This window comes from Anabrus simplex, chromosome 5 (genome assembly GCF_040414725.1).
Source record: "Anabrus simplex isolate iqAnaSimp1 chromosome 5, ASM4041472v1, whole genome shotgun sequence".
Classification (NCBI taxonomy): Eukaryota; Metazoa; Arthropoda; class Insecta; order Orthoptera; family Tettigoniidae; genus Anabrus; species Anabrus simplex.
In genome coordinates, this window is record NC_090269.1 from 298682009 (window position 1) to 298708234 (window position 26226).

At 37.3% G+C, this 26226-nt stretch overlaps 1 protein-coding gene across 1 annotated transcript in view; it reads left to right on the top strand.

The window, feature by feature from the left end:
• flr (actin-interacting protein 1 flr) overlaps positions 1–26226 on the top strand; it is a 306602-nt gene that overhangs the window by 199869 nt on the left and 80507 nt on the right. The window contains exon 11 of the mRNA XM_067147455.2: positions 7072–7191. Coding sequence (XP_067003556.1) covers positions 7072–7191 — 120 coding nt within the window. The remainder of the gene's footprint in view (positions 1–7071; positions 7192–26226) is intronic.

Genomic DNA, 26226 nt, shown 5'->3' on the forward strand with positions numbered 1-26226 from the left:
TACCCTCCAAAAGGAGTATGTGAACCGCTGCTATGAAGACATGATTGAAAAAATTTGCGACTACATTGTTGGTAAGTCAATTCTTATGTCTGTTGATGAAACAAGTGATGAAGTGAGTCGCTCCATTGCAAATGCGATTGTTTTTACATTAGAGGTTGACAAACCTGGGGAAGTATTTCTTAAGATGGTCATCCTGGAGAAAGCGAATCACCAAAGTATTTGCCACCTGTTTGACAAAGGCCTCTTTCTGTTGTAGCCACAGGAAATGTAACATGACAATGTTCTGCTTTCCTCACTGATTCGGCATCATATATGATAAAGGCAAAAAAGGCCATTAAAGAGTTTAATCCAAAGCTGGTTTATGTAACCTGCCTATAGCATTTCATGTACTTAGACTAAAGCACTTTGATTTATTTTTTCATATTATTTTTGAATAGGTTATGCTTTAAGAGTTTCCAATGTTAGTTTGCATTGTAAAAAAGTAGAGCCTATCTGACAAAAATGATGTGATAAATGGAATCAGCACCTCTTAAATTGCATGAATCCATTGAAATCTTTAAAAAGAAATTTGAATAGAATATGAAAAATATATGTATCAGTGTTTCAGTAAAAATATAAGCTTCATCACCCTGGATCTAAAAAACTAGAACCATTCTAGAAAAACAGACTCCTACATACTTGTGATCAGTGCGTTGAACTAACCCCAAAACCTCTGTCAAATGTTTGGTAAGTAAATGTGTTTTGGGTAGTGCTATGCTTGTTAGAGTATGGTCCATTATTATATGTGATATAATGGATTCACCTGACTTGCTAACGACTTAAACTTCTGCAGTCTACAGGAAAACAACTATGGTGTTCGTCTCAGTATGTGCTTCATTATGGACTATATTCTTGCTATTCCCACCCAAACTTCTCGAACCTCGTTTTTCTCCTAGGGAAAATTCTGGATCTATCACATGCCTGTGCTAAGCTCCCCACTCACCCGACATATTTCTCTCAACGTTTCCAATCATATAACCACTGCTGATTCACTCTCCATGTGTCCTGCCTTCTCAATCCTATTTAAGTTGAGCCTTGAACGCGGCTCATTGTTCATTCTGTGAGTGTGCCATGGAGCTAAACTCTGCATCAACTCTGCATCATCTGCCTGGTGATAAAGCATACTCTCTCCAACTGTTTATTACCGGATTCCTAAAGCTCTTTCTACTTCTAGCAGCTCAGCTGATTGTTTCTATTCCTATCACGTAGCACTTTCTACCTTGCCATATTCTATAGGCACATTTTCTTTCTACTATGGACGGGATAGCACATTATTGTAGGATGTTCCCTAGCCAGTAAATTGCTTGTAGATTAATTGCACCATTTGATGTTTTGATGTGTTTGTTTTGAACTGCATGCTCCGTTCTGCAGGTTGAGACAAGTTCCTGTGTCCTTCACTTGTTTATATTCTGTATTAATCTCTTTACATTCACACTTCTCTTGTGAGCTGGACTCCTATGCTAAGAAAGGAGAGGGGGGGTAAATGGTTTGACTGTCGTGATTACTCATAAACTTGTGTAATGCCGGGCTGAGTGGCTAGGATGGTTGAGGCACTGGCTTTCTGACCCCAACTTGGCAGGTTCGATCCTGCCTCAGTCTGGTGATATTTGAAGGTACTCAAATATGTCAGCCTCATGCAGGTACATTTATTGACACGTAAAAGCACTCTTGTGGGACTAAATTCTCGTACCTTGGCCTCTCCAAAAAAAACCCGTAAAAGTACTTGGTGGGATGTAAATCAAATAGCATTATTATTTTTAAACTTGTGTAAAAATCTAGACCTAAAATTGACTCCTACATTTGACTTGGGCAGTTTTTACTATGGCCAACTGTTTAAGGGATTCTCCTTTTAATCATGACATGATAGTAAATTTAGTGTTTGTAATTATTTATCTTCAGTATTTACCTTCTTTTTTTAGACCTCTAGACCCTCTGTCTGGCTCCTCTTTAATTTATGTATGCAACTTCAGAGAGTACCTAAACCTAACCTAGTCAATGGTTTTCAATAATTTAATGTTGGGAAATTTCATACTATTTATGTAATTTCACTAGTTTTATTATTGTTTGTATTATTCCCTCTTGGTTCTCAACAGTTCTGTAAGGCTTTGTGATTTAAGGTCATGTATTTTCCCCTTTCTGTACTTGTTAGGATTTTGTAAATTTCTCCCCTTTTTCCCCTTTTTAACTTGAAATCTTGCCGTTTATAATGTGTACATACAGTATATCTAAATTGGTAACCTTATTGTAAATATGTTGGTCGTGAACACTTCTCTTGTTTGGCACTTCTGGGCTTTGTATTGCGACAGCCCTTTTCTGGAAATTCATCTTTCTTCATTCATGGGATCTTTATTGTTATTTACTATTTTCCTTCTTATTGAATACAACCTATGTTAAATCTTTTAAATCTTCTAATTTGAAATAGGAAATATATTCAAATAGAGTAGAAGTCCGTTATAGCGTGAATACATAAACGCAAAAAATGTATTCGCTATAGCAGCTTGTTGTTACATCTAATTTTTCGTAAAAGTTGGGGAAAACTCTATACACATTAAAATCAGTATGAAACAGCAATCAATTGGTTCATAACTTGCATTTTCACACATGATATCCACAGTACGGCTTACTCTTTTGTTATTTTTTGAAATCTGATACTACCGAAAGTGTGTTTAATTTCATTCTGAAAAACACAATAGTATCACTCCAGAGGCTTCCGTGGTAAAGGTTTCAGTTTTTTATTCAAACAGCATCACCTAACCTAAGTCCGGCTCCATGACTAAATGGTTAGCGTGCTGGCCTTTGGTCACAGTCCCGGGTTCGATTCCTGGCAGGGTCGGGAATTTTAACCACCATTGGTTAATTTCTCTGGCACGGGGGCTGGGTGTATCTGTCGTCTTCTTCATCATTTCATCCTCCTCATGACGTGCAGGTTGCCGACGGGCGTCAAATCGAAAGACCTGCACCTGGCAAGCCTAACATGTCCTCAGACACCCCCGGCACTAAAAGCCATACGCTATTTCATTACCTAACCTAACTGTATATATATCATGAAAACATATTTCAAGCGCCCGTAGAGAAATGATAACCTCCTCGCTATAAATTTATATGGGAACAGCCTTTCCGAAATTCAAGCAGACACAAGAAAATATAAACTATCCTCTGAAATCAATGAAGCACTCTGCCATATCTTGAGGTGTATCACATTCTTATTTAATTTCGGTATATAACATTAAAATTAAGCGATCGTTCATTTCAGCCTTTATTTTTGTCGAGTTAACAACTGTTGTATATAAAAGTTTCAAACAAATCATCAGATCATTATGATCATTATGACTATCTCGTTCTACAAATAACCAACTTGTACTTTCTTAGACAAACACTAGTATTCATTCAATGTACATGTAATACTATGACAAGTTAATTATTGAATTTTAGTTGCATTCAAGCATCGCTTTCTCCACCGACTAGAGTTTTATGACTGTTTTTATCTTGTATTAAAGCATGTATTATACTTTAATGAGGAACACAGTTCAGGGCCCTGACTTAGCTTTGGATTAAGTATGGCTGAAGATGCTTACAAAGCCTAAGTGAAACATGTCCCATTTTAACATATATATAATATTTGTATCTTAACTTAAAGATTGTAAAGTATTGGAATGGGGGTTTTTTAATAAATTTGTTAGAACTTTTACATTCTGTACTCCAATACGGCTATCATAATGAGACTCGTAACATGTAATTAACAACTGCTATTGACCACATACGTATTTATTACAAAAACGTGTTTCTCCTCTTTCATTTCAAATTTTCTTTAGAGAACAGCAGTGGTCTGGTATTACTAATCGACTCCAACATTGCCTTGGAATGTCGACGAGAGCTCGCAAGTGCACATAGTGAGGAAACAGTACCGAAGGTCATCGATCACATTTTGTGGCAAATGTTTCAGTTTTCTTATTCAAACAGTATAACCCACCCTAACTTATCCGTACTATATCATGAAAACTTATTTGAAGTGCCAGTAAAGAAATGATTGCCTTTTAGCTATAAATTTACATGATAATAGCCTGTCCAAAATTTAATCAACTCGAGAAAATATAAACTAAACTCTGAAACCAATGATGCAGTCTGCCATGTCTTGAGGTGTATCCCTCTCTTATTTATTTTCAGTATATAGCATTAAAATTAAGTGATCATTTACTTCAGCCTTTATTTTTACTGAGTTAACAACTGTTATTGGACACGTTGTTTACGCTTTATTACAAAAATATGTTCTTTTTTATTTTGATTTTTCTTTATGGAACAGCATTTAGTGGGTATTACTAATTAATTCTGATATCACCTTTAAATGTCAGTGACAGAGTTCACTAGTGGACATAGCAAGGAAATTATATCAAAGATTATCGATTGCATGCAATATACAGTAATCGCTGGAGTGCATAAATATCAGTAATGGAAAAAATTGTGCATGCTTATTCGCCCGTAATAATGGATGCACAGTGATAGGGCTCTCACTGTAACTGAAAAATAATACACAGGTTAATATCGAAATTTCCAAGGGACAGAAAAACTGTCCTTATAACTGTGTTCTCGTTATATGCCGTACTCACTATAGCAGACTTCTACTGTATATCATTTGCTAATACATAATCATTGGGTGTTATTCTTGAAAATTTATACACATAATTATTTTTAGTCTTTGTCTTCCTCTTTTCAATACTATCCCTTATTGTGAAATCTATATTAACATTGGATGTTTCCGCATCCAGTAGTTTGACCTAGTCACCACTTATTATTCTCATCCCCACCTTGCATCCTGGGCCCTGTACCTCCCTGCGTGGTTTTTACTGCACTCTGCTTTTAAAAGAATATGGGAGAACAATATAAACTTGGTACTAAAGTGGTTGTTCATAGTTTGTTAACTGGGTTTGTCATTCATAGCTTCTCACCCTTATTATGATTTCATTACCATATGTTACCACCACAACACCCATCCTATACACCTTATTGTTACAAAATGTTAATTTGTTTGTGTTGTGTATGGTGAGATTGTAACCTACTTCCCCGTGAGTCAGACTCCTTTACAGTGAAGAACATAAAAGTTGCAATAACTTCCAAACCTGAGCTAATATTGATTCTTAAGTGTAATTTTCAATTTCAGTACACTACTCAAATCCATATAAATTAACTATCTTGGCCTTTGTAAAAAAAAAAAGGGAAAAAAAAGTTGAATATTGTTGCCTAGTAAAACCAACGATCCTTTACACCAAAGAACATGGAGATGATGACTATTGTCACATACTGCACTGCCAATTAAGACAAAATTTCTGAATTCCATTCTCTGTAATCCTAGTATGGTTAAGCCAAATATGATTCTAGTTACACTAATTTCTCTTTACTTCTCCAGGATGTCCATTGTGTTTTAACTGGATTCATTCTAGGTGGAAAAAATCTGTCATTCTGAATTCTGCAAGTATTTTTTTTTTACAAACAGAGTTCTTTTTCCAAATTATGTTAATCTAAAAAATATATGTCTGAAAGAAGTATTATTTAACTCATATTTTTGCACTGTTTGTTTCATACCACCACAATTGTGTGTTTAAAAAAAATTATACTCCTTCATCTATATATATAAAATTGGATGTTGGTATGTTTGAAGCTAATAGACTCAAACTACTGGACCCATTTTGCTGAAATTTTCACAGTTTGTTCTTATTACACCTGAGAGGGATTATGAAGTAATTTGAACGAAATGTGATTGGTAGTTCAGCACTAAGGGGTGAAAAATAAAATAGGGGAAGATAAGCAAACCACAAGACAAGTCCGGTCAGCGGGTTGCCTACCCAACAGTATGTGAAGATTATGATGTGTTCCTTAAAACTTATTTCTGCTTTTATCAAATAGTGTGGAGGCAGGACACCCCTCCCAGCCCAAGGGGAGAGGTTGAAATGTAAAAGTAATCAAAAACGACCGATATTAGTGTCGTATATGCTGAGGTAAATAAATGTACAGAGGCAGGACAATGTCTGTCAGGTTTTGCTAGTTAAATATATACTATCTGCGCACTTTTTAGTGATAGATTTACACCCTAGAGCTGACAGTCAAAATTGAAATAATTGATAGAGATTCAACCTATTCAATACAAAAGAATAAGAAATGTAGTGAATTATATTCCCATTTAATAATAGGATAAGAAATGTAGTGAATTACATTCCCATTTAATAATAGGGAATATTTAATAATAGGATAAGAAATGTAGTGAATTACATTCCCTATTATTAAATGGGAATGTAATTCACTACATTTCTTATTCTTTAGTATTGAATAGGTTGAATCTCTTTACCAATTATTTCAATTTTAACTGTAATATTCTTCAATACAGAACAATGAAATTTTTAACTTTAAACCCTAGAGCTGAAGCGGTCGACCTCGGCAATCTTCGAGATTCGTACTGGCAATCTTTGAAACACAAACTATGAATCACTTATGCATCGCTGTGCGACGTCTGGCGTACACTTTACGTACTAGTACTGTTGTTATTTACACAACAAAGCCAAACTATAGAATTCACTCTAGGAATAAGATTCGCATCAAGAAATGTTATATAATGTTATATAATGTGTGTGTGTGACACAGTTATTGGCTTAAAATAACAAAGATTTAGAAAATGCATATCGATTGATCATATTATCGATTCATACCAGATTTAATTTCCATTCAGTTGGCAGTACTTACGGAACCGGAAGTGCTCCCTTCTTACTCCTCAAACCCGTACGTAAATCTATCGCTAAAAAGTGCGCAGATAGTAACTAAAACTTTATTAATTATTTTGGACCACAATTTATGTCCTTCTTTTCAGTTTTATTTCCTTTTTTGGATATTTTTAGGTCTTTTTACATGGTGTTTTTTTTTTAATATAGGGAATTTATAGGTCTTCAACTTCCAAGCGCTACTTATAATCAACTTATTCCTAACATATTTAAAGTTATTTTTATGTTGCATTGTGAGATCTGAACATATATATTGTGTACATTTCAGATAACTGTTCTGCAAGGAGGACGTAAAGCATCAAGCTTCCCAGTTGATTATGAGCCATCATGTGTATCTATCAACAAGGAAACTCTTGACGTTGCTGTAGGAGGGTTTGTGGATAATAAGGTGTGTAGCCCATTATATATTAGTTAACTTCATGTCTGATTTGCAAATAACCTGTGTGTGTGTTCTAGAGCTCAGGGATTTTGGATATGATCCATTGGTTGTGATATTGGTGGTTGACTGTCTTCACTTTTTTTGTGCACACCATGTTTGATCAAGGAGTTGGTTAATCCTTGTCTGAGAGGCAAAGATCATTATGCAAGTGTGTGCGTGTTTCTGTGTGCAGAGTGATAACTGCATGTTACGTGTTGTGTGTAGTATGTGATGATGATGATGTAGTGCACCCTTCCTGCCTGCCTTAAGGTGTGATCAGTCAAAAAAAAAAAAGACAAGACTTAAATGGAGGACATGGTGGGAATATATAAATACCATATTCAAATGAGAACAATTGTAATTGGATAAAAACTAATTTATTAAATTCTAGGCAAGTCATGAGAAAAAAAAAAATGAAAAAATGAATATAAAAATACATCGAAAAACACAGCTGTATAACATGAGCTCCAAGGCTCTGAAAGTCTTGTTATTGCACCATAATTTGAGAGTTGGTCATCCATCCACATGACAGGGTTTATGTAAAGCAACCCTGTATAGAAAATAAGGTGCACACATGAATTTAATCCCGTTAACACTGGGACAAAGTAAACATATTACACTACACAATATTTGAGCCGGACCCTACAGTAGCATGCAAATTAATCCGAACAAGATACGGAAAAGGGTTCTCATAACAGAAGTCACAAAAGTTACTGAAAATCAGTTCTACAATTACAGAAAGTTATACCTTAATACTTTGTAACCTCCTTTGTTTTTCAGAATGGCATTGACGTGTTCTGGCATGGATTCCACCAATTGTCACAAATATTCTTCATATTTTCATTCTGAAACCACACCTCGATAAGTGAACATATCATGCTGACTTTCTTTGATCTATTCTTACAAATGGCCCATACGTTTTCAATAGCATTGATATCGGGTGAGTTGCTGGGCAAAGGGAGCACTTCAGTTTTTTTTTTATCTTCTAAGAATTCGTTAACTCTTTCGAATGTGGTGCCCTCCTTAGAAGGATTTGTATGTACTGGTCACTGTTCATTTTGACTTCAGTGAGGACTTGAGTTCCTGGCCCCTTTTAAGTAAAACGTCCCCAGAAAATCAGTTTTGAAGGATGTTTAGGTGCTTACTGAATATGGACCGGTGAAGTTTTCTCTGTTTTCACGCATAAGGAATACACTGATTAGTTTTTAAAATGACTTTCATCTGTCAACTTTCTTATAATCTTCCAAGTTCAGTCGTTATGTAGTTTAACCCATATCAATCACTTTCTGCTCGTAGCACCCATCAGAAGCTGCTTCTTTGCTGGTCTGCGTGCTGTTCTTCCTGCTTCCAACAGTCTGTGGCTTGTAACGTGAACATTTCGCTCACTCTGATTGATATCTCAGCTTACCAAGTTGACAGCTGAGAGCCTGGGATTTATTTTACTGTTCCTAATGTCTTTGTTTGGTGTAGTCTTGCATTTCTGACCATAGATTCCTTGTTTCAGTGGTATAAAAGATGTTGGTTCTCAGTACCACTTCATCATTGAATGTACCATAGCCACACCAACATCACAATGTGAAGCTATTTTTCTTTGTCATAGAGGTACCCTCAGCTAATTTCATAATTTTGGTATGTTTCCAAAGGGTATATTAAACCCTTGGAGGTCCATAATGGATACCTTCCTTAACTATCAGCAGTTGGCATGAGATCTGTCTCTTGGGTCGTTAACGGGTTCTTAGTCACTTGCTGAGGTAAAAGGCGGGTTTCAGTAATTGTAATCTATCTACCAAATAAAAGATCAAATTTAAGAAAAATTGCAATTTATTTAAGAATTATTTAAGTTGAAAATTTAAAAAAACATAACTCAAACTTATCTTTTTCGATCAACATAATCAACAATAATTACAACGCAGAGGAGAGATATACTGGTTTGAGAGACTTTAACTCAACTACCTGATGGCATCCGTACTAGAAACCACTGTCATCAGTTAGGAATGAAGTGAAGTAACTCTGGAGATCCTTAAATTCGGCTTCCATATGAGACTACATGTAATGATTCATGATGATCCAGCCCTCGTAACATGAACTCTGAACTCGTGGTATAATTAAGGCTGTCCAATTTATATGTGCCACACATGTTGTTGTTGTTGTTTGAGTCATCAGTCCATAGACTGGTTTGATGCAGCCCTCCATGCCACCCTATCCTGTGCTAACCTTTTCATTTCTACGTAACTATTGCATCCTACATCTGCTCTAATCTGCTTGTCATATTCATACCTTGGTCTACCCCTACCATTCTTACCCCCTACACTTCCTTCAAAAACCAACTGAACAAGTCCTGGGTGTCTTAAGATGTGTCCTATCATTCTAACTCTTCTTCTCGTCAAATTTAGCCAAATTGATCTCCTCTCACCAATTCGATTCAGTATCTCTTCATTCGTGATCCGATCTATCCATCTCACCTTCAGCATTCTTCTATAACACCACATTTCAAAAGCTTCTATTCTATTTCTTTCTGAGCCAGTTATCGTCCATGTTTCACTTCCATACAATGCCACGCTCCACACGAAAGTCTTCAAAAACATCTTTCTAATTCCGATATCAATGTTTGAAGTGAGCAAATTTCTTTTCTTAACAAAGCTCTTCCTTGCTTGTGCTAGTCTGCATTTTATGTCCTCCTTACTTCTGCCATCGTTAGTTATTTTACTACCCAAGTACAATATTCATCTACTTCCTTTAAGACTTCATTTCCTAATCTAATATTTCCTGCATCACCTGCCTTCGTTCGACTGCACTCCATTACTTTTGTTTTGGACTTATTTATTTTCATCTTGTACTCCTTACCCAAGACTTCATCCATACCATTCAGCAACTTCTCTTGATCTTCTGCAGTCTCAGATCAAATAACAATATCATCGGCAAATCTCAAGGTTTTGATTTCCTCTCCTTGGATTGTGATCCCCTTTCCAAATTCCTCTTTGATTTCCTTTACTGCATGTTCTATGTAAACATTGAAAAGTTGGGGGGACAAACTGCAGCCTTGCCTCACTCCTTTCTGGATTGCTGCTTCTTTTTCAAAGCCCTCGATTCTTATCACTGCAGACTGATTTTTATACAGATTGTAGATAATTCTTTGTTCTCGGTATCTGATCCCTATCATCTTCAGAATCATAAATAGCTTGGTCCAATCAACATTATCGAATGCCTTTTCTAGATCTACGAATGCCATGTACGTGGCCTTGTCCTTCTTGATTCGATCCTCTAAGATCAGACGTAAAGTCAGGATTGTTTCACGTGTTCCTTCATTTCTTCTGAAGCCAAATTGATCTTCTCCCAACTCAGCTTCAACTTGTTTCTCCATTCTTCTGTAAATAATACGTGTTAAAATTTTGCAAGAATGAGATTCTAAACTAATGGTGCGGTAGTTTTCACACCTGTCAGCACCGGCTTTCTTGGGAATAGGTATAACAACATTCTTCCGAAAATCGGATGGGACTTCTCCTGTCTCATACATCTTGCACACTAAATGAAATAACCTTGCCATGCTGGTTTCGCCTAAGGCAGTCAGTAATTCAGAGGGAATGTCATCAATTCCAGGTGCCTTGTTCCTATTGAGGTCTCTCACAGCTCTGTCAAACTCTGACCTCAAAATTGGGTCTCCCATTTCATCAGCATCAACAGCCTCTTCATGTTCCAGAACCAAATTATCTACATCTTTACCTTGATAAAACTGTTGGATATGCTCCTGCCATCTTTCTGCTTTGTCTTCTTTCCCTAGAAGTGGTTTTCCATCTGAGCTCTTAATATTCATACACCTAGATTTCCTTTCTCCAAAGGTTTCCTTGATTTTCGTGTATGCAGCATCTACCTTTCCCAGGACCATACAGCCTTCGACATCCTTGCATTTCTCCTTCAGCCATTCTTCCTTAGCTACCTTGCACTTTCTATCCACTTCATTCTTTAATCGCCTGTATTTTTTTCTGCCCTCTTCATTTCTAGCATTCTTGTATTTTCGTCGTTCAGCAATCAGGTCTAGTATCTCCTGAGTTATCCACTGATTCTTAGTTGATCTTTTCTTCCTTCCTAACATTTCTTCAGCAGCCCTACTGACCTCATTTTTCATGACTCTCCACTCTTCCTCTATAGTGTTTCCTTTAGCCTTTTCATTTAGTCCTTGTGCAACATGTTCCTTGAAACAATCCCTCACACTCTTTTCTTTCAACTTGTCTAGATCCCATCTTTTTGCATTCTTTCCTTTCTTCAATTTCTTCAACTTCAGATGGCATTTCATGACCAACAAGTTGTGGTCAGAGTCCACGTCTGCTCTTGGGAAAGTTTTGCAATCCAACACCTGGTTTCTGAATCTCTGCCTAATCATAATGAAGTCTATTTGATACCTTCCAGTGTCTCCAGGTCTCGTCCACATATACAGCCGTCGTTTTTGGTGTTTGAACCAAGTATTGGTAAGGACTAAATTATGATCGGTGCAGAATTCAACCAGCCGACTTCCTCTTTCGTTCCTTTGTCCCAATCCAAATTCTCCTACTGTACTACCTTCTCTTCCTTGGCCTACCACTGCATTCCAGTCTCCCATCACAATTAGATTCTCGTCACCTTTTAGATATTGTATTAAATCTTCTATCTCCTCATATATTCTTTCGATTTCTTCATCATCCGCTGAACTAGTAGGCATATAGACCTGCACTATTGTGGTGGGCATTGGTTTGGTGTCTATCTTGACGACAATAATTCTTTCACTATGCTGGTCGTAGTAGCTTACCCGCTGCCCTATTTTCTTACTCATTATTAAACCAACTCCTGCATTTCCTCTGTTTGATTTTGTGTTGATAATTCGGTAGTCGCCTGACCAAAAATCTTGTTCTTCCTGCCAACGTACTTCACTTATGCCAACTACATCTAACTTTAGCCTATCCATCTCCCTTTTCAGATTCTCTAACCTACCACAACGATTCAGACTTCTAACATTCCACGCTCCGACTCGCAGAATGTCAGTATCCATCTTGTGTAGTCCCCACCCGGAGATCCGAATGGGGGACTAGTTTACCTCCGGAATATTCTACCCGAGAGGAAGCCATCATCAGTACATTATTCATACAGAGAGAGCTGAATGTCCTCGGGAGTTAGTTACGGCTGTAGTTTCCCGTTGCTTTCAGCCGTGTAGCAGTAACAACACAGCTAAGCCATGTTGAGAATTATTACAAGGCCGTATCAGTCAATCATCCAGACTGCCGCCCTAGCACCTACCGCAAGGCTGCTACCCCCCTTTCGATGAACCATTCGTTAGTCTGGTCTCTCAACAGATACCCATCCGATATGGTTGCACCTGCGGCTCGGCTATCTGCATCATTGGGACACGCAAGCCTCCCCACCGCGGCAAGGTCACATGGTTCGCAGAGGAGGGTGCCACACATGTGCCCTTAATTGCATCGATGTGACCTGCGACTATGTCATGGACCGACATCAAATTTTGCAATTTACCTTAGTCATTGTGGATGATGACCGCAAGGAAAATGATGCTGTAATGGCATATGGCCTTAATCTAAGTCACTGAGGTTGATGACCTTATGACCATCCAAGTTTCTAAGCTGAAGGCTAAACACAATTAAGTTAAAGTAGTTGATAACCAAGGTTTCCACTTTAATAATCCCAGCGCATTTAACGCTCAAATAATACAACAACACTCACAACACTTTGTGGCGGTAAAATTCTTTACATTCGGACACTTCCCCGTAATCTTTACGTTAACCATTGAACTTTCTCAGCAAAATGAACTAAGATTTCAAGAATACATTTTCAAGTTAATCACTTGACTTTTAAGTTATTTCTCAAATACGGTTTCCACTGAGTTTAATAATTTGATAAATTGAAGTAATTTTTATAAATCCTAATTAACAACAAATTCTATCTCCGTGGATGAATGGTTTCTTTAACAAGTCCCTACTCAAATTCTGACGTAGTTATATTTTAACGTTTATCGTCATTCAAAATCTTGGAAGCTGAAAATTATACATTTTATTCTTTTCCTTTATTATATTTGTTTCATGACGTTGCACCATAAGTTTAATTTAACCCTAGCAATTATTAACACATAGATAACCCTAATTATTAAGTACTCAAAACCTGCATATAAGTAAAACTTGACGTAAAATAAGCCAACGCTATGTCGCCTCCCATCATGACATTTCAATAAGGCTTTGTGCATCCCTCAAAAATAAAGTCAATAACTACCACCAATACTCTATTTTGGACACCCTAGAAATGGTTAACACTTACCACTCTTCTGTCGGATGAGGCCCGAGATTATGATATTCCCGTTTCGGTCGCATGGTGGGGGGAGACCCGACATGGCATTTTATCGCCCACCGCTCGTCTGCCGTCTCTCAGCCGACAAAATACACGATGATATACTGTACTGCCATCTTTTGATCCTGCGTGGAACTTTGTAGAATCCAGATACTATTTGACAGTCAGTCAAAAATCGATTATATAGATGGCAGTGTAGCCGTCAGCTGTCCACTCATGCACGCGAAAGCTCGAGCGATAATAAACAAACAAGGTAAGTTTTTCAATTGCTTTTTAGCGATAATTTTTTACACTAAATTATTAACGAAACCAATCAGTATGTGATAACGATGATGATGATGATGATGATGATGATAATAAAAATGCAAAATAATTAGTCTTAAATTCCACATATTGCTTTTATTTGCTCCAGTGTATAGCCTAACTACATCATTTAAAAGCAAGTGCTATCTCCAAAATCATGAATAATACAGGTCATATAAGATAAAAATGTACATTTAAAATACGAGTAGTAGAGGCAACACTGTAGAGCCTCCGTGGTTCAGACGGCAGTGTGTTGGCCTCTCACTGCTGGATACCGTGGTTCAAATCCCAGTCACTCCATGTGAGATTTGTGATGGACAAAGCGGAGGTGGGACAGGGCTTTCTCTGTGTACTTCGGTTTTCCCTGTTGTCTTTCATTCCAGCAACACTCTCCATTATCATTTCATAGCATTTATCACTCATTAAATAATCACCTTGGGAGTGCGACCCCATTGTAATAACAGCCTATATATGTTTCATTGATTACATCCCTGACCCGGTCAATGACTGGAAAACAGGTTGTAGGTTTTCATTTTCAGAGGCAACACAGAGAACTTTAATTCGAGGGGTAAGGGTTAAATGTGCTCATTATAGTCTAACTTCCGTCGCTCCAGATATACGTTTGAATCTCGATTAAACACGTTATTATTAACGAATGCGATCTAATAACATACACATTACTCAATGATAAGAATTTCAATTAGTTTCTTGCGAAGTTGTGAACTCCCTTCTAAAGAATACAATCTGATTTTTAACACTACAAAAGACAGCTAAAATACAGTTATCACCCAAGTGTCGAACTCCCCGATCGGCTGCCTAGCGGAACGAGCTACCCTCCCTGTCATAGCTTAAATGGGAACCGTTTGGCTTATTCACTTTTAACTGGTCTTAAAAGAATTAAATCTACAATCTCGCTGATAAAATTACAAATACGACATTCCTGGCTCAAACAGATTATAAGCAGAGATTTACTTTAAGATGTCATTCATAATTTATACACGTCACAAACCTACACTTACGTGGAATCCCTCACAATTTCTATCTCAAAACCTTACACAAATAAATTCCGCGGGTTCACACAGAATATCCCAGCATCAATTACAGGCTTTGAATTACCTGATTCGCCAAAATCCTAGCGCAACTCACATTCAAACAAGACTTAAACCACCTGCTTCAAGACATGACAAATCTCGGCACAACTACACAAATACTCTGCTAATGAAACCTGTTCGCATAACGTGACCTCGTAATTCTGAACTAGACTTCACAAAAATGACTGACAAAATTTACTGTTATTTGTCATTTATACACAGTTTCAACAGACAAAGAAATAGCACTCCCTTCATAACAGATATTTATCGATCTTGCCTCGTAACTCTCCTTAATAAAACTTTACATTGCTCAACACAACAGCAAGCCTACATTCGATTGAAAATAAGTAACCACGGATTTCTTACACACCTTTCGTCATAATTTCAAATAGAAAAAAAATAAAGTATGATGTATTAAATTAGGAGGATACGCTCATTTTTTCACCTTTAAGTGAAAACCATCAATGCGGAATGATTTTAATATCTAGTAATAATAATAAAAGAAAAATACATTTCACATCGGATTAAAGATCTTAACTTGACACTACAAAATATAGAAAAAAATAAGCGCACGGAAATAGCAATCTACTTTAGACGTTATATCGTTTCATAACCATCAAATTGACTATTTTACAACACTTCACACAGTATTACATAAAATCAGCTTCATGGTCCGTATCGCACTTCAATAGATTCACAATTATTTAATTTATTTTCCATCTAGTCGATACAATGATTGCTTAAGGCAAATTTTAATGGTCAAAAGTGGTACATGTTTCGTATATTATCAACATCTTCAGCCACATAACACTGTTTAGATGAAAAATATATAAAATTGACAAAGTAATGCTTTAGAGGAAGTGTCCTTAAAATTAACATAAGATTGACAAGATTAAAACAAACAAATAACTCAAGAGAAAATATATAAATTATTTCTACAATAGAAAGCAGTCGTCAAGGAAACACTTGTACAATATTCCATAGAGAAATTGTCCTAATAAATATTCTTTTCTTAATAATTCATGAAAAAAGATCAATTTATAAATTAAAAATTATACAATTTATAAGTAATTATCGAAACGAAGAAATCCTGATATCACAGTGCGGCTCTTATTATTAATGTAGATGAAAATAGAACTAATTCCTAGTTGTCTTGACACACCTATATCCCCCGCTCCTCCACCTCCTCAGGTGCAAGAGCAAGGAAGATTGCATCATCAATATTACACCCGGCGCAAAACTGTGAAAGAATGACAGGAGTTACTGTTCCAAAGGAAAGCAGGCTTAATAAGATTTGACAACTAGGAATTAGTTTTATTTTCATCTACATTAATAATAAGAGCCACACTGTGATATCAGGATTTCTTCGTTTCGATAATTACTTATAAATTGTATAATTTTTAATTTATAAATTGATCTTTTTTCGTGAATTATTAAGAAAAGAATATTTATTAGGACAATTTCTCTATGGAATATTGTACAAGTGTTTCCTTGACGACTGCTTTCTATTGTAGAAATAATTTATATATTTCCTCTTGAGTTATTTGTTTGTTTTAATCTTGTCAATCTTATGTTAATTTTAAGGACACTTCCTCTAAAGCATTACTTTGTCAATTTTATATATTTTTCATCTAAACAGTGTTATGTGGCTGAAGATGTTGATAATATACGAAACATGTACCACTTTTGACCATTAAAAATTGCCTTAAGCAATCATTGTATCGACTAGATGGAAAATAAATTAAATACTTAATTGTGAACTTCACACAGTACTCGTAAAAAATTTCCAAAATTTATACGAGCTTAAAAACAAATGACATTTTGTCATATTTCTGACATTTCCTGAAATAAATGGGTGACCAAACTGCGTTACAACTACACACAAAAATATATAAGTGGTGACATCATGAAATAATTACATAGGTGGTGATGGTGATAATTCACCTACCTTAAATTTATGCCAGCTTCCATCTCATTAATTGACCAGCAACTTTCCGGTATTTCCTTATTTAGCTATTTTAACACTTTTCGCTTCACACATTATATTCATTATCGCTTTCCTGAAATAAAGGCACAATAAAAAAAAATGAAATACCCTTCGCTCGGTATTTTTGCGGATCGAACATGACCGCTTGTACTGTCGACCGCACACAAAATACTTTTTACAACACAATATTATTTAAACTTCACTTTTACTACTGCGGCATACTATGACCATCTTTACATGTTATTAAATTCTCTTTACTTAACAAAACTATCTCCACTTGGAGACGATACTTTGGCCACATTGACCAAAATCTAAGTTCTCCTGGACTTAGTTTATTAATAGCCGATAAGTCACCCAACAGTATCACTTTCTCTCTCGAGTTCAAATGACTCAATGTGGGTGACTTCAAGATGACGCATCCGTTTTTATAGCCTCTACCCCCTATCATAGGCATTTTTCTTTGCCACCAAGAAAATTTACATATATTTTCCGACATACATACATACATACATAAATACATACATACATTATCATTATAGACTGTTATGCCTTTCAGTGTTCAGTCTGCAAGCCTCTGTGAATTTACTAAACGTCGCCACAATCCTCTATTTGCAACTAGTGTTGAGGCCTCATTTAGTTCTATACCTCTTATCTTTAAATCGTTAGAAACCGAGTCTAGCCATCGTCGTCTTGGTCTACCTCTACTTCTCTTACCCTCCATAGCAGAAACCATTATTCTTCTAGGTAACCTATCCTCCTCCATTCGCCTCACATGACCCCATCACCAAAGCTGGTTTATGCGTACAGCTTCATCCATCGAGTTCATTCCTAAATTAGCCTTTATCTCCTCATTCCGAGTACCATCCTGCCATTGTTCCCACCTGTTTGTACCAGCAATCATTCTTGCTACTTTCATGTCTGTTACTTCTAACTTATGAATGAGATATCCTGAGTCCACCCAGCTTTCGCTCCCGTAAAGCAAAGTTGGTCTGAAAACAGACCGATGTAAAGATAGTTTCGTCTGGGAGCTGACTTCCTTCTTACAGAATACTGTTGATCACAACTGCGAGCTCACTGCATTAGCTTTACGACAAATTGATTCAATCTCACTTACTATATTACCATCCTGGGACAACACACAACCTAAATACTTGAAATTAACGACCTGTTTCTAGCTTTGTATCACCAATCTGACATTCAATTCTGTTAAATTTCTTACCTACTGACATCAATTTAGTCTTCGAGAGGCTAATTTTCATACCATACTCATTGCACCTATTTTCAAGTTCCATGATATTACACTGCAGGCTTTCGGCACAATCTGCCATTAAGACCAAGTCGTCAGCATAGGCCAGACTGTTTATTACATTTCCACCTAATTGAATCCCTCCCTGCCATTTTATACTTTTCAGCAGATGATCCATGTAAACTACGAACAGCAAAGGTGAACGATTACAGCCTTGTCTAACCCCTGTTAGAACCCTGAACCAAGAACTCATTCTGCCATCAATTCTCACTGAAGCCCAATTGTCAACACGAATGCCTTTGATTGATTTTAATAATCTACATTTAATTCCATAGTCCCCCAGTATGGCGAACATCTTCTCTCTCGGTACCCTGTCGTATGCTTTCTCTAGATCTACGAAACATAAACACAACTGCCTATTCCTTTCGTAGCATTTTCCAGTTACCTGGCGCATACTGAAAATCTGATCCTGACAGCCTGTCTGTGGTCTGAAACCACACTGGTTTTCATCCAACTTCCTCTCAACGACTGATCCCACCCTCGCTTCCAAGAAGCCAGTGAATACTTTGCCTGGTATACTAATCAATGAGATACCTCGATAGTTGTTGCAATCTTTCCTGTTCCCTTGCTTATAGATAGGTGCAATTACTGCTTTTGTCCAATCTGAAGGTACCTTACCAACATTCCATGCTAATGTTACTACTCTATGAAGCCATTTCATCCCTGCCTTCCCACTATACTTCGCCATTTCAGGTCTAATTTCATCTATTCCTGCTGCTTTATGACAATTGAGTTTATTTACCATCCTTTCCACTTCCTCAAGCATGATTTCACCAACATAAATTTCCTCCTCCCCATGAGCTTGGCTGTTCGCAACACTGCCAGGATGATTTCCTTTTACATTGAGATGATGTTCAAAATATTCCCTCCACCTCTCCAGTGATTCCCTGGGATCTATTATGAGGTCACCTGAATTACTCAAAACACTGTTCATTTCCTTTTTCCCTCCCTTCCTAAGATTCTTTATTACTGTCCAGAAAGGTTTCCCTGCTGCTTGACCTAGCCTTTCCAGGTTGTAACCAAAATCTTCCCATGACTTCTTTTTGGATTCAACAACTATTTGTTTCGCTCTGTTTCTTTCATCTATGTACAAATCCCTGTCTGCCTCGGCCCTTGTTTGGAGCCATTTCTGATAAGCCTTCTTTTTACGTTTACAAGCTGCTCTCACTTCATCATTTCACCAAGATGTTCGCCTTTTTCCAATTTTACACACAGTTGTTCCTAGGCATTCCCTTGCTGTTTCTACTACAGCATCCCTGTATGCCACCCATTCTCTTTCTATATCCTGAACATGCTTACTGTCCACTGTTCGAAACTTCTCACTGATCATATCCATGTACTTCTGTCTAATTTCCTCGTCCTGGAGATTTTCTACCCTTATTCGTTTGCAGACAGATTTCACTTTCTCTACCCTAGGCCTAGAGATACGTATTTCACTACAGATCAGATAGTGGTCTGTATCATCGAAAAATCCGCGGAAAACTCGTACATTCCTAACAGATTTCCTGAATTCGAAGTCTGTTAAGATATAGTCTATTATGGATCTGGTACCCCTAGCCTCCCATGTGTAGCGGTGAATAGCCTTATGCTTGAAGAATGCATTCGTAACAGCTAAACCCATACTAGCACAGAAGTCCAGCAAACGCTTCCCATTCTCATTAGCTTCCACATCTTCCCCACATTTACCAATCACCCTTTCGTATCCTTCAGTTCTATTCCCAACTCTCGCATTGAAATCGCCCATTAGCACTATTCTATCCTTGCTGTTGACCCTGACCACGATGTCACTCAATGCTTCATAAAACTTGTCAACTTCATCCTCATGTGCACCCTCACATGGTGAATACACGGACACAATTCTAGTCCTAATTCCTCCAACTGACAAATCTACGCACATCATTCGCTCATTTACGTGCCTAACAGAAACTATGTTGCGTGCAATGGTATTCCTGATAAACAGCCCTACCCCAGACTCTGCCCTTCCCTTTCTAACACCCGTCAAGTACACTTTATAATCGCCTATCTCTTCCTCGTTATCTCCCCTTACCCGAATATCACTTATTCCTTGCACATCCAAATGCATCCTCTTTGCTGACTCAGCCAGTTCTACTTTCTTTCTTCCATAAGCCCCATTAATATTGGTAGCTCCCCATCGAATTCCATTTCGTTCGCCAAGTTGTTTCCAAGGAGTCCCTCGCCTGTCAAATGGGAGTGGGACTCCGTTACTCCCATAGGTCCGAGGCTTGCTTAAAATGTTCTGAGCTCGGTAAATTCATGAAGCAGGATGCTACCCTACTTGCACATAGTCCATGTCAGGATCTCTCCTCTAACGGGCTATGGACCACCGGTGAATTGTATAGTCCTAGCCACCTGAGCACAAGGAGGGCCATGACTCAGAATATGTCTGAGATGCCCACTTCCATTCCATAGCAACTGGTATCCCGACTCTCAGGACCACTAACTAGGCCACTCAGCTGTTGCCCATGGTTCACGAACTAGGACGTGACTACAGTAACCCACAAACATGAACCATATTTTCTGACCTTGTGGAAATATATTTAAAGCAGTTTTTACTGTAACCAAGTACTTGCTCAATTGCTAGTGACATTGTTCATGAGCATTTTAAATTATCTCGTAGCATATTGACTGGTTAAATGACCTCGTTTGATAGGCACTGTATTCTGACGATGTGACGTGGGTTGAACAGACACGCACATCTTTCACCAGTTTCCCTTGGAAACTGCTTGGCAACATCAAATCTGTATTACTAAATCTCACAGATAATTACAGGACACTTATTATATTAGTTTTGCTGTTAATTTCTTTTAATAGATATATTTATTTAACCAATATTTTTGTTGTGTCCATGCACCATCGACACGTTCGAGTAACGTCATTTTTCTTTGGCGTGAGAAAGAGAGCCATTCTCCCCCATGCCACGTGTCGTCCCGATGAGAAAAATAATGTATTTGAGCTTCTCATTGCGATTAATATGGGGCCTCATATGGTAACTTTAAGACTCTGATTTCTTATGACACGAAGGTCATGGGTTCAGTATACATTATCAATTAGCAGTACAATAACATGACACAAAACTAAAGAGATATACAACCTTACATAGAGACATTCATCTAATTACTGCATCATAAAGAACATCCTGTAATGCCCAGTAATGTTAATAACTCTACCACAAGCCTACAATGCAATTAGCTTGAAAGCGGTAGCAGTATTTTGCAGGAATGTATGATTCTGCCAACATTAGTTACAAAAGTCTTAGAAACGACTATGTTGGGATTAATATGCCTGCTACTGTACCATATTAATACTGGGGATTCTAATATGGGAAAAAAAAACACACACACACACGCACACGCGCGCTTCCCCCAAAGCATTGAATTTACTGGTGAGCCCTTGCTATGTGATCTTTTTATGATCTGACGAACAGGCTTCACAATTTCACTTTCTCTTTCGGTGGTTCTCTTTTGACTTAATAATTATTGTGTGGGGATGAAAAGGAGGGAATGTTGTAATTGTCTTCATTTTAAGATGTGTTTATTTATAATACTAACGAGTTATGTACAACTAAAATTTTTTTGCTATTTGTTTTACGTCGCACCGACACAGATAGGTCTTATGGTGATGATGGGAGAGGAAAGGCCTAGGAATTGGAAGGAAGCGACCGTGGATTTAATTAAGGTACAGCCCCAGCATTTGCCTGGTGTGAAAATGGGAAACCACGGAAAACCATCTTCAGGGCTGCCGACAGTGGGGTTCGAACCCACTATCTCCCGAATACTGAATACTGGCCGCACTTAAGCGACTGCAGCTATCGAGCTCGGTACTAAAACAATTGACATGTTGCCAATTCATATACGAAGAGTAATGAATAAAGTAATTGATATTTTCACTAGCATTGACAGGGCGCCAGGAAATGTTCTCCGCAGCGCCTACGTGCTGCTGCATGAGGTGGCATCAGCAGTTAAGTTGGCAGCACGGCTGCTGCCGTTTGTATCAAGACAAAACAAACAACAAACAGTAAAGTAAACTTTGTACTCACCACAGCAATTCATAACAGATGCTGGAAGTGTTGTTCTTGTGTTCGAAAACAGACTTCAGCACATCTACACATATTGTCGAAGACTTTCACTAAAGTTTCTTGCGTAATGGACTGCACATAATTAATGATATTCACTTTAAGTTCATCAATCTTTTATCGTCTGTTAAAAGCGTAGGCTTGCCTGTTCCCGGTACATCGTAAACTGAGCCGGTCACATAAAATTTACCTATTATATTCCGAACGGTATCCTGGTTTGGACACTTTGAATGAGGAAACCGCACCTGAAATTTTAGTTTTACATTTTCTGTAAACTGATCGCCCTTGCAAAACAGGTATTCCACCAAAAATAGCTGTCTCTTCAGTAGTAAACATTACCGCTTGTATCCTGATGCACTATCTGAAGGCTCGCTTAATGCAATACGCCCACAGCCTTCCCTGCACTTGGCCTGGCAGCGAGTGGGCAGGACAGATACACCATGCTGCCAACTAAACTGCTGATGTTCCCTCACATGGCACTGCAGAGAAAATTTCCTGGCGCCCGTTATAATTACAAAGTGCAAAACATGCCGCACACCAAAAGCCATCTGTAAATGTAGAAAACTGAATAACGTGATAAATTGTTAGTGCTTCTTCTTCTTAAGTATTCAATCCATGGATTGGTCTGCAGCAGTTCTCCAGTCGGCTGTATTCATTGCTTTCCTCTTCATCTCTTCATAGCTTCTGCATCCTACATCAGACATGATTTGCTGTACATATTGTAGGCATGGTCTTCCTCGACATCTTTTGCCTTCGCCATTCCCTCAAATACCTTTTTCAACAGGCTATCGTGTCTCAAAATATGTCCTATCAGTCTAGTCCTGCTCTTTATACTTTTCCATAAGGTATAATTTTCCTCCACCTTCTTAAACACTTCAGCATTCATTATTTTTCTGTCTATCTAATCTAGCATTCTTCACCATTGTTCAAAAGAATTTAACAACTTTTTTTTTCTTTTCCAATTGTCTGTGTTTCGCAACCATAAAGGGCAATGCTCCAAATATACACTTTCAATAATCTTTTTTGTTTGTTTTAGGATTAATGGAATTTGTAGTGAATAAATGTTTCCTTTTGTGAAATGCTAATTTGGCTTATAAAATTATACTTTTGATTTCCTTCTTGCTTCTTCCATCTTTGGTAATTTTGCTTCCAAGATATTTAATTTCTTTAACATTTTCCAGTGTTTTGTTGCCCACCAATATTGAGTCAGGTTTTATTAGCGCAGATCATAACTTTCGTCTTTATCTTATTTCCATGTTGTATTCATTACCCATGATTTCCTCCATTTCTACCATTATTTGTTCAAAATGTTGTTAACTGTCTGTAACTAAGGCAATGTCATCTGCAGGTCTAATCATATTTATTCCTTCCTTATTCCTGTATCCTTACTCCTATGTTCAAATCCTCTCGAACCTTATTCAATGCATCCTGGATGTAGGCATTAAAATGCATGGAAGACAAAGCACAACCTTGTCTAACTCCTTTCCTTATTTTTGCTTTCTCTTGTTCATTTCCAATTTTAATTACTGCAATTTCATTTTTGTACAAATTCCAAATTATTCTTCTATCTTGATACAGAACTCCTATGTTTATAACCCTCAAACACATGTGTATGGGGTGGAATACACCCCAGGCCATTTTATTTCCTTATGAAATTTACATATAACTTTTCTGTGCTCTCCCTGCTCTTGTACCTTTCTGGCTGGATCCCCACAGAAAGGGTCATTCGTGCATAATCTATCTTAAAATCTCCAATTAATATAGTAATTCATATTTTACAAGACAGTAATATGTGGGGTGGAAAGCACCACCATGCGTGTGTCTGCATTCTAAGACTTGGCGCGTGTGCTTGAGGGTTCAGAATTTCAAACAATTTTATCCAATGTACCTTATCAAAAGCCTTTTCAATATCCACAAAGCATAAATAAGTTCTTTTGTATTTTTCTAATCTTTTTTCAAGTATAAGTTTCAATGTCAGTATAGCTTCTTTTGTACCCTTACCTTTAACAAACCCAAACTGGTCTTCAGTCAGATACTCTTCAGTTTGCTTTTCAGTTTGTCTTAATATTATGTTGGTGACAATTTTGGATGCATAAACGACTAAACTGATAGTGTGATATTGTTCGCATTGTTTTGCTGCTGTTTTCTATCATAACACTGTTTTCAAAGTCAGCAGGTAGTTTTCTTTCCATGTAGATGTTTTGTACAAGTTTAAGCATTTTCTCCTTCAAACGTGGTCTGCTTTTCTTTAGGAGTTGAGCTTTGAAGTTATCAGTGCCTGGCGCCTTATTGTCCTTCAGTTTTTGTACAGCAAATTCAAATTCCTCTTTCAGTACATTGAAGCCTAAATTATCCTCTGTTACTTGATCTTCTTCCTCAAGAACTTAATTTTCTTGTAGATTTACATCTTCGTACAGAGTTTCAATGTAATTTTTCCACCTCTTTGCAATCATGCTATGATCATCGAGAATTACTCCCTCTGCATTACTTATGGCATTACTTTTGTTACACCTCTTTCCAAAGAAAATCTTTACAATCTGATATGCAGATTCTACATGTCCTTTAGTAGTTTCTTCTTCTTCTATCATTGAGCATATACCCTCGTAATAATTTTCTCTTGCTGTTCTTGCTTTCCTGTTTATAGCATTCTGCAATCCTCCATATTCTTTTTTGTTTTCCAGTCTTGTTGAGCTCTTGAGTAACCATCTTTTATCTATCATATCTAACATTTATTTAGTGATACATTCCTTCCTAGGTGGTATTTCTGTTTTCCCCAAAATTTCATCAGCTGCCTCCATCAGATCTTTTTTTAATTTGAGTTCATGAATCTTCTACAGTATTCTCTATTTCTGCTTTAGTTATCTCATCAGTTTTCTGCTGCTATGCCTCAGCAATATTCTCATCATTCAATTTACTTATTTGCCAAGATTTGGTATTTCCTTTCGGTATTCTTTTAAATTTCAGCCTACTCTTCATCATAACAAGATTATAATCTGATTCCAGATCAGCACCTGGATAGCTTCTGCTATCTTTTACTTGATCCATAAATCTCTTTTTAACTATTATATAATCAATTTAATATCTATTGATATCACCTGGTGCTTTCCAAGTGTACCTTCTTCTCTTATGGTGTTCAAACCCTGTATTGATGATTACAAGTTCATTATTTGCACAAAATTCTAATAGTCTTTCACCTCTTCCATTCCTCGTCCCCAGTCCATATTTTCCTACTATGTTATCTTCCGCTCCTTCTCAGACTACAGCATTCATGTCTCCTAGTATAAGGTTTTCCTCACCTTTTATTCTACTTATAGCTTTTCTATTTCTTTATACACGTGTTCTATTTCCTGATCGTCAAGACCAGTTGTTGGCATGTAAACTTGTACTATTATTGTATGTCTTCGTTCTGTTTCTAGTCTAACCAGTATTAATCTTTCACTGAATTGGACATGTCCTTTCACTCTTATGCTGATTTCTTTATTTAGGACTGTTCCTACTCGTACTTGACCTGGTTTGTCAGATGATGTTCCTGAATGAATTATTCTAATATTGCCACTCCAAAACTCTCCTGCATATGGTCACCTTACTTCTGATACTCCTAAAATGTCAGTCTTCGTTCTTTTCATCTCATGTTTCAAATCTTCCAACTTCCCACGTTTCATCATTGATTGCACATTCCATGTTGCTGTTCTTTTCTCTCCTCCATTGTATTTCCTTTGCATCATCTCTTCAAGTGTCCCCGCCTGGAGATCTGAATGGAGGACTGTTCCAGAATAATTTACTAAAGAGCCTTCCATTATACTGCCGATACTTGGGAAATCTTAATAGATCATTAATGGAGTAATTTCATGTTGCTTTCTCCATCCTATGCCGTTGACCAGCACTAAAGTGGCTCATCCGC